Source organism: Bos grunniens, chromosome 20, assembly GCF_055505025.1.
Source record: "Bos grunniens cultivar Pamir isolate PY7600 chromosome 20, Bosgru_T2T1.0, whole genome shotgun sequence".
Taxonomy (NCBI): Eukaryota; Metazoa; Chordata; class Mammalia; order Artiodactyla; family Bovidae; genus Bos; species Bos grunniens.
In genome coordinates, this window is record NC_141184.1 from 56,737,853 (window position 1) to 56,751,529 (window position 13,677).

Here is a 13,677-nt window from a genome sequence, read left to right on the forward strand (position 1 = left end):
CTCTGCTTTTGAATATGCTATCTAGGTTGGTCATAACTTTCCTTCCAAGGAGTAAGCGTCTAGGAATAGACAACAACATAATGGAACAAAATAGAAGTCAACATATTTGGCCTCTTAATAACAATGCGGCACTTTAGAACAGTGGAGGGAGAGTAAGGTCGTCGAAATAAATGGGTTACACCAATTAATAAGTACATAGAAATTATAATGAAATTTACCCCTAATATACACCATACTGAAAATCAACTTCAGGTAGATGATTAAATATTATTAAATGCAAAATAATACTCTGTTAATGACCTTGGGAAAAGGTAAGTGTTCTTATATAAGACACAAAAATTACTAACCATAAAGGAAAAATATTCTTTAAAATTAAGAACTTCATTTCATCAAAAGACACCAAGAGAAGTGTGAAAAGGCAAACCAGAAGAAAGGAAAAAAATTTGCAACACATTTAACCAATAACAACAAGTAACCAGATTAAGTAAAAATGCTTACAAGTATATAAGAAAAATCAGAAAGCCAATTAAAAAAATGAGCTAACAACTTGAATATGTCCTTCCTAAAGAGAGAAATTACCTACAGGGGGCAGAAAGAGGCTGACAGGAAGTAAGGCCATCTGGATAAATCAAGTAACAGTTTATCCAGTTGAAAGGCTTTTCTGTATCTTCAAGGCTCTGTTTGCCTCTTTTCTGTAACTTTTACATTTCATGTAACCTAAAAATATTTAGAAAGCCCAAAGGCTACTCAAATATTAATCGTTGATCTCCATTTTTCACTTTCATCAAAGTGAGGAGAAAAGCATCTACAGCATTTGCCTCAGTGGACTGAGGCCAGGCCTTGTTTAAGGAATATTTCCCAAGGCTCTAACCAAAACTATTGGGCCTGGGAGAAAGGTAGGAGGGAAGGATGGCTGTGGATAATATTTATTGAATATTTGTCATATGCCAGGCTGTGCTGTGCTCAATGCTTTATGTGGATTACCTCATTTAATTCTCACATAGCACCTTCACAGATGAGGACATTGTGATGTTAAGTAACAGGAATTGTGCCACCAGACTCTGTGCTGCTAACCTGAGTGCTTCTTTCCTAGCTACCTGTTAATAGCCTCTTTCTTAACTATTCCATTTGGGAGAGAGGAGCAGGCTAGTATTTTCCAGCTGCAAGGCTGATCCCAGAATTACTACAAGTTTCTTTGCAATATCTCTTTCCTGACATACCTTGGGCTTTGGCCTTTTATTGTCTCTGAGGTCCAGGAAGGTGCAAAATGTGGAATAAAGAATGCTGCCTGCGTAGTGTGAAGCTGAAGTTTGACTTCCTCTTGCCCTCAGGTCTCAGTTCAGTTCAGTCATTCAGTCTGTCTGGCTCTTTGCGACCCCATGGACTGCAGCACGCCAGGCTTCCTTGTCCATCACCAGCTCCCGGAGCTTACTCAAACTCATGTTCATTGAGTCAGTGATGCCATCCAACCATCTCATCCGCTGTCGTCCCCCTTTCCTCCTTCCTTCAATCTTTCCCAGCATCAGGGTCTTTTCAGATGAGTCAGTTCTTCGCATCAAGTGGCCAAAGTGTTGGAGTTTCAGCTTCAGACAAAGGAGAAAAGGAAAGATACATCCATTTGAATGCAGAGTTTCAAAGAATAGCAAGGAGAGATAAGAAAGCCTTCCTCAGTAATCAATGCAAAGAAATAGAAGAAAACAATAGAATGGGAAAGACTAGAGATCTCTTCAAGAAAATGAGAGATACCAAGGGAACATTTCATGCAATGATGGGCACAATAAGAAGAGGAGACACAAGAAGGGCACAATAAGAAATGGTATGGACCTAACAGAAGCCCTCAGGTCTATTCATGTGCAAATGCCCATATAAGGCTGGTAATCTTGTGATAGTAGCTTGTTTGCTGTGGTGGGAGTGGGATAGATGGGGAATCTGTCATCCTGGGACCTAACACTTAATTAACTAGTTCTGGTTAAATAGAGATAAAGGTTTACTTAATGTTTTTTGGTACTATACTTTAACATTTAACATTATATAAAAATGCTAAAATGAATAATTAAGACTTCTGGGTTTTTCATGTACGTTTCTAGTTTCTTCTCACTTTGCAAGGTAGCATTTCTGTCACTGATTATGCACAAAAACAGATAAACCTGCTTCTCATAAATATTTTCATTCACTTTAACAAAGTATGAAATCAATTTCTCAAGGAAACCAATCTCATACTGAACTAAGAGAAATTGTTTTTGCTTATATTTTGCAGACTTTGGATAATGAGATGAGTACAGATGATGACAATGAATATGCAGAAGAAAAGGAGAGCTACATCTGTGCAGTGTGTCTGGATGTTTATTTCAACCCCTACATGTGTTACCCTTGCCACCACATCTTCTGTGAGCCCTGCTTACGGACACTTGCCAAAGACAATCCTGCCAGCACTCCCTGCCCGTTGTGTCGGACAATTATTTCCAGAGTCTTTTTTCAGACAGGTAATTGTTGTCTTTCATTAACATGATTGCCTAATTATTTTGACTACCTCTTTGTTCCAGTTCTAAAGGTACTTTATGAATTATTATGAGAAAGTTATTGAAAATCATATATAGCATAATTCGTTACTCTCCAGTTCATAGAAGAGTGCTTGCCAACTCGTTAGAACTTTGTTAAAATCGTAGAATCAGAGATGAAACCAGTTCCTCATCTCTACTCCTCTATTTAATGCTGAGATCTTTTCTAAAGCATCCTAACTAGTTTTTCAGTCATTACTTGGATATCTCCAGTGTCAAGGACATTCCATTAAAATTTGGAGCAGCCCTATTGATTATTTATTCCTCAAGTCTAACTTCTGTTTCTTCTCATCCTTCACCCTTTGTTTTTCCCTCTGGAGTCTCAAAGAATAAATCTATAGATGTCTGAGGACGACTACTATGTCTTCTCCTCAAACTCCAGATCTTCTAAACCTTCTTGTGGTTTTAAGGTCTTTATTCTTGAAGACAGTAAAATTTGAACAAGGATTTGTTTACATAATTACCGTGCAAAGATGGGATATAATACAGTATTTTGATACAAATAGAAACAGGGAAAACTAATGAATGTGGAACATGGAAACCTGCTAAGGAGAAAGGGAAAAATGATAGAAGTAAGCAGAGCTGTTGGACTGTAAAGAAAGCTGAGCGCCAGAGAATTGATGCTTTTGAACTGTGGTGTTGGAGAAGACTCTTGAGAGTCCCTTGGACTGCAAGGAGATCCAACCAGTCCATTTAAAGGAGATCAGTCCTGGGTGTTCATTGGAAGGACTGATGTTGAAGCTGAAACTCCACAACTTTGGCCACCTGATGCGAAGAGCTGACTCATTTGAAAAGACCCTGTTGCTGGGAAAGATTGAGAGCAGGAGGAGAAGGGGACAACAGAGGAGGAGATGGTTGGATGGCATCACCAACTCAATGGACATGAGTTTAGGTGAACTCCGGGAGATGGTGGTGGACAGGGAGGCCTGGCGTGCTGCAGTCCATGGGGTTGCAAGGAGTCGGACATGACTGAGTGACTGAACTGAACTGAAAGCAGAGCTGATATTTATTGAGTGCACCACTGTGTGCTAAACCTTCGAGAAGGAAATTTCTGTATCCACATTCTCACCTCAACCATAGGCCAACTAAGATCAAACTATGTACTTTATTCATAGTAAAGCTGAAGAAAACACATAGCACATTTTTCTTCCCCTAAAGAAAATCCAAGAACCCATCTGCAAAGAAGAGTGAGTTTATAAAAATAAGCTTTGTATACCCAATCAACTGCATGAATGCTTGCAATCCTGCCATACCAGCTCAGTAATCAAACAATGAGATACCACTTCACACTCACTAGGAGGGCTATAGTTAAGAAGATAGAGAATAATAAGTGTTGACAAGGATATGGAAAAATTGAAACTCATATATTACTGATAGGAGTATAAAATGGTAAAGTCAGTTTGGAAAATAGCAGAATCAGCTTTGCACATAGAAGATTCTAAGCCTGCTTGTGAGATGGGGAAAAAATTCTTGTGTCCCAAATTAACTAAGAGTTCTTTTGTCTATGAAGATGGAAAAGACTCCGGGATGGGCAGGGCCAAGGAAGAAGACCTTTGGCTAGGGGGAACCTTTCCATTTCTTGACTGACAGCCTCATTCTTCCAGACAAGGAGCTCCCACATCAGCACCCCAATAGCAGATCTGTTCAGGGATGTCAAACATACTGCATGACAGGATCTGCCAGCCACCTTCATCAGGAGGCCAAGGAAGGGGAAAGGCTATGGCTTACAAATGTTAAATGGAGTGAGAGTATGGAAGAATCCCTTAGCCAATGAGATCATGGTTTTGTTTTCAGGGAAGACATCATATTTTCTTGAATCGATTGTATGACTGAAGCCTTCAAACCAAGCATGGCATTGCCCCTACTGCAGACTGACTCTGGGGGACCCCTGTATGAGCCCTACTATAGACTTCAGGAATCCCAGCCCATGGTCATATGGAAGATGTAGATGTCTCAAGTATTATATAAAGAGCCACAGGGTCAGTGCAACTGAACTGTCAACTGTGAAGTCACTTGCTGCTCTCACCCCATCCAGATGCACCCGAACCTCAACAAGGAGAACTTCTACCCTCCTTCCATTATTTTCCTCCATTCAACCTCTGTCTCCTTTTAGACCACTGACCCCATGCCACCACTCCTCTGCCTTCACATGGTGGAACTTGGTGCTGATAAGCAGTGGTCCTGGTGAACTCCGCTGGAAACGGGAAAATAAAATGGCTGAGTCTTCACCTTGTGTATGAAAGAAAGAAAGTGAAAGTGAAGTCACTCAGTCGTATCTGACTCTTTGCGACCCCATGGACTGTAGCCTACCAGGCTTCTCCGTCCTTGGGATTTTCCAGACAAGAGTACTAGAGTGGGGTGCCCTTTCCTTCTCCAGGGGAATCTTCCCGACCCAGGGATCAAATCCAGGTCTCCTGCCATGCAGGCAGACGCTTTACCCTCTGAGCCACCAGGGAAGAAGTCCCTAAGTAAATAAATGAAATTTAAACTAATCTAGAATTTTAAGTATGAAGCAGGCTTATGATTTTTTCACCAGGAATATTCTGGCTGCCACAATAATAGGAGGATGCTACTGGTATCTACTCAACAGGGCAGGGATAACAGGTACCCTGCAGTGTTTGGGCCAGTCCGACACAGTGAAAAATTGTCCTGGATTCAGTCTGAATTTTAGATGTCCTGCTGGGCTTTATTGAGGACATATAGCTCATCCAAAAGATCACACTTCCTCTTTTTATCTGCCGTAATAGCCTGTAATTGGTCTTGGTCTGTTGTCTCTGTTCCCATTAAGGGTATTTCATACTTTCTTATTCTGTACCAAACAGTCTGGACTGTTAATTCATATGCTAATAGTGATTTTACTCTTGCATTTACCATGCTCAACTTTTTCATTTTTACGTTCATCCTGTACAATATAGTCATTGCCTCTGAAGTCAAAACTCATTCTTTATTGAAATATAAAAAGATTTACAACGTTGTGCTGATCTCTGCTGTACAGCAAAGTGACTCATTATATACATATAGACGGTCTTTATTTTTATATTCTTTTCCATTATGGTTTACCACAGGATATGGAATATAGTTCCCTGTGCTGTACAGTACGACCTTGTTGTTTATCCATCCTATAAAATATAATAGTTGATATCTGCTAATCCTAAACTCCCAGTCCTCCCCTCCCATGTGCTCTCTCCTTTGGCAACTTCAAGTCTGTTCTCGATGTTTGTGAGTCTGTTTCTGTTTGCAGATAGGTTTATTTGTACCATAGTTTAGATGGCACATGTGGGTGGTATTATATAGTATCTGTCTTTCTCTTTCTGACTTCACTTAGTATGATAATCTCTAGTTGCATCCATGTTGCTACAAATGGCATTATTTCATTCTTTTTTATGGCTGAGTAATAATATCCCATTGTATATGTGTACAAATTCATTCTTTACTAGTAGGCATATCTATTTCATAATGCCTGTTAGTGTAGTCACTCTTGAGCTTTAATATATGGAAATAAATATTTTATTATAAAAAAGAAATAGAAAATTAAGCATAATGATTAGAGCATTGTTTCTCAGGTTTCTGACATTTTCCTACCACCTTTTCAATTTTTACTATATCCACATACCACCTGAATTATTTTTTTACTTAAGGGTTTTCTTCATATCAACATAGTTTTAAAATATACTTATTTCAGCCTTATCTTTAACAATGTATTTGTGAATATGTATATTTGATGTTCTTGTTTATTATATACATTAAAATAATAACTATGAAAGTTTTTATTCAACTTCACCCTAAATCCTTTAACATATGGCTCACGGTTCAATTCAGTCCAGCTGCTCAGTTGTGTCTGACTCTTTGTGACCCCATGAATCACAGCATGCCAGGCCTCCCTGTCCATCACCTACTCCTGGAGTTCACTCAGACTCACGTCCTGCCGAGGTCCAGCCCCGGTGGATCCAGGGAATTCGAAGCGGGGACGGCGACGGCGAGGATCAGGAAACAATTGCTTAATTAAACGTTAATTAAGGATATAAAGAGTGGTTAAATAAGGATAGCTCAGTGAGGAAGTTCAGTGGAGAAAAGAGGCTGAATAATTCAGCCAGAAGGTAAGAGAAAGACCGACATGGGGAGACCAAGTTTCGGTGAACAAGGCCCGCACTTTATTTTCCAAAGTAGTTTTTATACCTTAAGTTATGCATAGAGGATAATGGGGGAAGGGGTAGAGTCATGCAGTAAGCCAGGCTTTCTTCCTGCAAACTTATCATATGCAAAAGTTTAGGTGATTTGCATCATCTTCTGGCCCGGAGGCCTGTTAACATTTTAAGACCCTTTCTTCAGAAAACTTATTTTTCTTTAAAGGTGATTAGTCAGGTGCCACCCTCCAAAAGCATTAGATAAAGTTGCATAAAGGACAAAGGCAAAGGTGTGGTGGGCTACAACAAGAAAAAGAATTAACTCAAGGGTCCAAGGTTACAAACATTAAAGCTACTACTTACACCAATTATATTAATCAATACACTGCCAGGGACACAGTAGGTAAGGGATATGGAGACTTAGCAGCAAACATTGGCCCAACAAGTGAAAAACCCTTCACCAATACAATTTCTAATCAATCTTTTAACTGCTCAAAGGAATCTGTATTTAGACAGTTTAGAACATCTTATGCCTCTCACAGTTGGGAGGCTCTGAACAATCACATGTGGCCGGAAAAACCTATTCAGGCAGGCTAGAGGACTTCCAAAGGAGTTTGTAGGTTGAAACACTATCACACCCAGGAACTTTATTAACTGGAGCTGTAAGTTAACTCTTTTTTTCAGAGAGAGGTAGTGGGGGACAGCCCCCCGTAAAGTCAGAGGTGTAGGTGAGAGCACAAAGCAGAAAGTAGGCAGACTCTGGTTTTGGGGGTAGATGCTCGAGAATTTCCAGGGGGACTCCTGAGGCTCGATCCCACCTTTGCGTATGCCGAGGCTCCTTCCTCATGACCTTTGCCATGGGCGGAGCTCCTGCTCCCGGCAATGCCCATCGAGTCAGTGATGCCATCCAGCCATCTCATCCTCTGTCGTCCCCTTCTCCCCTTGCCCGCAATCCCTCCCAGCATCAGGGTCTTTTCTAATGAGTCAAGTCTTCGCATGAGGTGGCCAAAGTATTGGAGTTTCAGCTTCAGCATCAGTTCTTCCAATGAACACCCAGGACTGGTCTCCTTTAGTATGGACTGGTTGGATCTCCTTGCAGTCCAAGGGAGTCTCAAGAGCCTTCTCCAACACCACAGTTCAAAAGCATCAATTCTTCAGTGCTCAGCTTTCTTCACAGTCCAACTCTCATGGCCATACATGACCACTGGAAAAACCATAGCCTTGACTAGATGGACATTTGTTGGCAAAGTAATATCTCTGCTTTTCAATATGCTATCTAGGTTCATCTTAACTTTCCTTCCAAGGAGTAAGCATCTTTGAATTTCATGGCTGCAGTCACCATCTGCAGTGATTTTGGAGCCCAAAAAAAGAAAGTCTGACACTGTTTCCACTGTTTCCCCATCTATTTCCCATGAAGTGATGGGACCAGATGCCGTGATCTTAGTTTTTTGAGTGTTGAGCTTTAAGCCAACTTTTTTACTCTCCTCTTTCACTTTCATCAAGAGGCTTTTTAGTTCCTCTTCACTTTCTGCCATAAAGGTGGTGTCATCTGCATATCTGAGGTTACTGATATTTCTCCCGCCAGTCCTGATTCCAGCTTGTGTTTCTTCCAGCCCAGCGTTTCTCATGATGTACTCTGAATAGAAGTTAAATAGCAGGGTGACAATATACAGCCTTGACGTACTCCTTTTCCTATTTGGAACCAGTCTGTTGTTCCATGTCCAGTTCTAACGGTTGCTTCCTGACCTGCATACAGGTTTCTCAAGAGGCAGGTCTGGTATTCCCATCTCTTTCAGAATTTTCCACAGTTAGTGCCTTGCAAACCAAATCTTGAAAAACACTGCCTTGCACTTATGGATGTTAACACCAGGAAAGAAAAAAAAAAAAAAACAGCAAACGGGAATATTTAAAACAGTCCCTCAAAGTTGTGAGTGGAGCTGGAGATAGAAGGAGTGGAACAGATCTTCATTGGTGTTTTGTTTTTGTTTTTTTTTTTTTTAATGCTCTTTTACATCATTGGATTTCTTAAACCATGGGAATGTGTTAATTTGACAGCTTTTAAAAATAAATAAGTAAATCAAGATATACAGCATTAAATATGATGGTGGGGCAGGGAGGATGAAGTCCTGTTTCTTTTCATACAGAAGACAGACAATCATGAATTCTTCGAAGCTGAGGATGTATGCTATGATAACCTTTTGAGGATCCACTAGTATCTTTAAATGCAAAATAATAATAGTATACATCTCAACACTAAAAAGTACTTAGCACTTTGTCTTTATCATACCGTGTCTATGCTTGTGTGCTTAGTCACTCAGTTGTGTCAAACTCTTTGCGACCCCATGGACTATAGCCCTGATCACTGAGAAAGGCTTTCTTATCTCACCTTGCTATTCTTTGGAACTCTGCATTCAAATGGGTATATATTTCCTTTGCTTTTCGCTTCTCTTCTTTTCACAACTATTTGTAAGGCTGCCTCAGACAGCCATTTTGCTTTTTTGCATTTCTTTTTCTTGGAGGTGGTCTTGATCCCTGTCTCCTGTACAATGTCATGAACCTCCATCCACAGTTCATCAGGTACTCTGTCTATCAGATCTAGTCCCTTAAATCTATTTCTCACTTCCACTGTATAATTGTAAGGGATTTAGGTCATACCTGAATGGTCTAGTGGTTTTCTCCACTTTCTTCAATTTCAGTCTGAATTTGGCAATAAGGAGTTCATGATCTGAGCCACAGTCAGTTACTGGTCTTGTTTTTCTGACTGTATAGAGCTTCTCCATCTTTGGCTGCAAAGAATATAATCAGTCTGATTTCGGTGTTGACCATCTGGTGATGTCCATGTATAGAGTCTTCTCTTGTGTTGTTGGAAGTGGGTGTTTGCTATGACCAGTGCATTTTCTTGGCAAAACTCTATTAGCCTTTGCCCTGCTTCATTCTGTACTCCAAGGCCAAATTTGCCTGTTACTCCAGGTGTTTCTTGACTTCCTACTTTTGCATTCCAGTCCCCTCTAATGAAAAGAACATCTTTTTGGGGTGTTAGAATACTGAAGTGGTTTGCCATTCCCTTCTCCAGTGGACCGCATTCTGTCAGAACTCTCCACCGTGACCCTACATGACATGGCTCATAGTTTCTTTGAGTTAGACAAGGCTGTGGTCCATGTGATTAGATTGGTTAGTTTTCTGTGATTGTGGTTTCAGTCTGCTGCCCTCTGATGCCCTCTCTCAGCACCCACCGTCTTACTGAGGTTTCTCCGACCCTGGACGTGGGATATCTCCTCTCAGCAGCTCCGGCTCCAGGCCGCCGCCCCTCGCCACTGCAGTGCTGCACAGCCACCACTCACTGCTCCGGAACCTTCATTCCTTTGTACAAATCCAGGTTTCCATCTCGGATCATTTTCCTTCAGCCTGGAGTAACACTTCTTTTACAGGTTTGGGGAATTCCCTGGCGGTTCAGTGATTAGGACTCAGTGCTTTCACTGCCGGGCCCCAGGTTTGATCAGCAAGTCGCTTCCAATCACTATAGTGTCTACCACCGATCCTCACACATGTAGAAGCTCAGTGTTGTTAAAACGAAACAGTATGTCTGCCACTAAGTCAGAGGAAGTCCCGCCGCTGCAAGGAGGTCTCAGGCGCTCTAGCTCCATCTCTCGGAAATTAGAGATACCAAGGGAACATTTCATGCAAAGATGGGCTCAATAAAGGACAGAAATGGTATGGACCTAACAGAAGCAGAAGATATTGAGAAGAGGTGTCAAGAATACACAGAAGAACTGTACAAAAAAGACCTTCACGACCCACATAATCATGATGGTGTGATCACTCACCTAGAGCCAGACATCCTGGAATATGAAGTTAAAGTGGGCTTTAGGAAGCATCACTATGAACAAAGCTAGTGGAGGGGGTGGGATTCCAGTTGAACTGTTTCAAATCCTAAAAGATGATGCTGTGAAAGTGCTGCACTCAATATGGCAGCAAATTTGAAAAACTCATCAGTGGCCACAGGACTGGAAAAGGTCAGTTTTCATTCCAATCTCAAAGAAAGGCAATCCCAAAGAATGCTCAAACCTACTGCACAATTGCACTCATCTCACATGTTAGTAATGCCCAAAATTCTCCAAGCCAGGCTTCAGCAATACACGAACCATGAACTTCCAGACGTTCAAGCTCGTTTTAGAAAAGCCTACATAATTAGTTGGAGAATGGGGCTTCTTAAACTAGATTTTAACTCTAAACAGTTCAATAGGAAGGGTATTAAATCAGGTTAAATTTTATATTCAGAGGATACATAGATAAGTATTCATCAGTACTGAATGACATATTCCTGGTTGGCTTCTCTTTCCCAACACTCAGAGTTCCTCTGACCGCGAATCACATAGGACATTCAGTTACTAGGAGACCATGCAACCTCCCTAGGGTGAGAACCTGCCAGGTCTGAAAAGTTGAATCTGAGACTTATTGGTATTTCTTGAGTCCAAGTAGTCAGATTCTGTTAAATGCAAGCTATAGTAGCAAACTCAAGTTTTCTCTAACTGGCATTGTTCCCCTTATAGACAGTCATTTCTGGGTGCTCACGTGGGTACAAAACATGTTTCACTAGGAGAGCTGGGGTCCCTTGCAAGTGAGACTTTTTGCCCCTCTTGCAGAAGTGTAAATCAAGCACTGCCATTGAAACTCTGAAGACAATTTTAAGATAGTTTATAGATTTTCATTGATACAGAGTAAAGTGAAGTCAAATATCAAGCTTTCATAATAGATGTAATTTTAAGTAGGGAAACAAGGACTTTAGTCATCTAAATGAGATAGCTGGACACATATATCCTATCCTTTTAATACCTATCCTTTTAAAACATAATACCACTGGGTGCCTCTAAATAACTGTGCCCTGTATTTATAATTTGTCATTGTTGTTCAGTCACTAAGTCATGTCTGACTCTTTGCGACCCCATGGAATGCAGCACACCAGGCTTCCCTGTCCTTCACTGTCTCCCTGAGTGTGCTCAAGCTCACGTCCGTTGTCAGTGATGCCATCCAACCATTTCATCCTCTGTTGTCCCCTTCTCTTGCCCTCAGTCTTTCTCAGCATCTTTTCCAGGGTCTTTTCCAGTGAGCTGGCTCTTCGCATCAGGTGGCCAAAGTTTTGGAGCTTCAGCTTCAGCATCAATCCTTCCAGTGAATATTCAGGATTGATTTCCTTTATGATTCACTGGTTTGATTTCCTTACAGTCCAAGGGACTCTCAAGAGTTTTCTCCAACACCATAGTTCAAAACTATTAGTTCTGCACTCAGCCTTCTTTATGGTCCACCTCTCATATCCGTACTTGACTACTGGAAAACCATAGCTTCAATTATATGGATATTTGTTAGCAAAATGATTTCTTTGCTTTTTAATATGCTATTTAGGTTTGTCGTAGCTTTTTTGCATTTATAATAATAATCTTATTATAGTCCCTCCTTAACAGGACCCAAAGGCCTGAATTAACCTGCCAGACCCCTCAGACCATGGAACTTTCCAAGCAAGAATACTAGAGTGGGTTGCCATTTCCTTCTCCAGGGGATCTTCCAGACCCAGGGATCAAACCCACATCTTCTGCATTGGCAGGCAGACTCTTTACCACTGAGCCATTACCTCACAACTTAGGGTTACCTATTTACTCAGTTCAGTTCAGTTCAGTTGCTCAGTCGTGTCTGACTCTTTGCAACCCCATGAATCGCAGCACACCAGGCCTCCCTGTCCATCACCAACTCCCGGAGTTCACCCAAAGTCATGTCCATTGAGTTGGTGATGCCATCCAGCCATCTCGTCCTCTGTCGTCACCGTCTCCTCCTGCCCCCAGTCCCTCCCAGAATCAGGATCTTTTCCAATGAGTCAACTCTTCACATGAGGTGGCCAAAGTACTGGATTTTCAGCTTCAACATTAGTCCTTCCAGTGAACACCCAGGACTGATCTCCTTTAGGATGGACTGGTTGGATCTCCTTGCAGTCCAAGGGACTCTCAAGAGTCTTCTCCAACACAACACTTCAAAAGCATCAATTCTTTGGCACTCAGCATTCTTCAAAGACAACTCTCACATCCCTGCATGTACTATGTCTATTTCACAATTTGCTTTTGTAAATCAAAAATTTTATTGAAAAATTATTTAAAATTTTTATTTAAAATGAGATTTTCACATTAAAAACTTCTGATATTATGATGCAGCATTGTTCTCAGCACTGTTAGTTTTGTGCACTGTTTGAAGAAAATGTTTTCTAAATATTTTTTAATAGACTTTATTTTTTAGAGCAGTTTCGTATTCACAGCAAAATTAAGTAGAAGACAGAGGGATTTCTTACACACCTCCTGCCCCCTCACACACATCCCCCATTACCCATACTCTCTACTCTCTACCCATGTTCTACAGTGGAACATGTGTTAAATTCTGTCAGCCTGTATTGATACATGATTATCATCTAAAGTCCATAGTTTACATTAGGGTTCACTCTTGATGTTGTACATTCCATGAACTTGGACAAATGTATAGTGACACATATCCATCATTAGAGTATCAAAGAGAATATTTTCACTGCCCCAAGAATCCTCTGCTCCTCATTCATTCATCCCTATTCATCCTTCACCCCCAACCCCAGATCTTTTCACTGTCTCCATAGTTTTGCCTTTTCCAGAACGTCATGTAGTTGGAATCATACAGTATGTAGCCTTTTCAGATTGGCTTCTTTAACTTACTAATATGCATTTAATATTCCCCCATGTCCTCCTGGGGCTTGATAGCTTATTTCTTTTGGGGGACTTCCCTGGTGGCTCCGATGGTAAAGAACCTGCCTGCAATGCAAGAGACCCAGGTTTGTTCCCTGGTTGGGAAGATCCCCCAGAGAAGGAAATGGCTACCAACTCCAGTATTGTTACCAAGAAAATTCCACAGACAGAGGAGTCTGGTGGGCTACAGCCCATGGGACCACTTTAGCACTAAATAATATTCCATTGTCTAAAGGTACCAGT

At 41.1% G+C, this 13,677-nt stretch overlaps 1 protein-coding gene across 12 annotated transcripts in view; it reads left to right on the forward strand.

The window, feature by feature from the left end:
• Positions 1-13,677, forward strand: part of RNF180 (ring finger protein 180) — a 305,462-nt gene that overhangs the window by 226,945 nt on the left and 64,840 nt on the right. For all 12 annotated transcript variants that reach the window (XM_086361912.1, XM_086361917.1, XM_086361916.1 and 9 more), the window contains one exon: positions 2,258-2,483. In XM_086361912.1, coding sequence (XP_086218038.1) covers positions 2,258-2,483 — 226 coding nt within the window. The remainder of the gene's footprint in view (positions 1-2,257; positions 2,484-13,677) is intronic.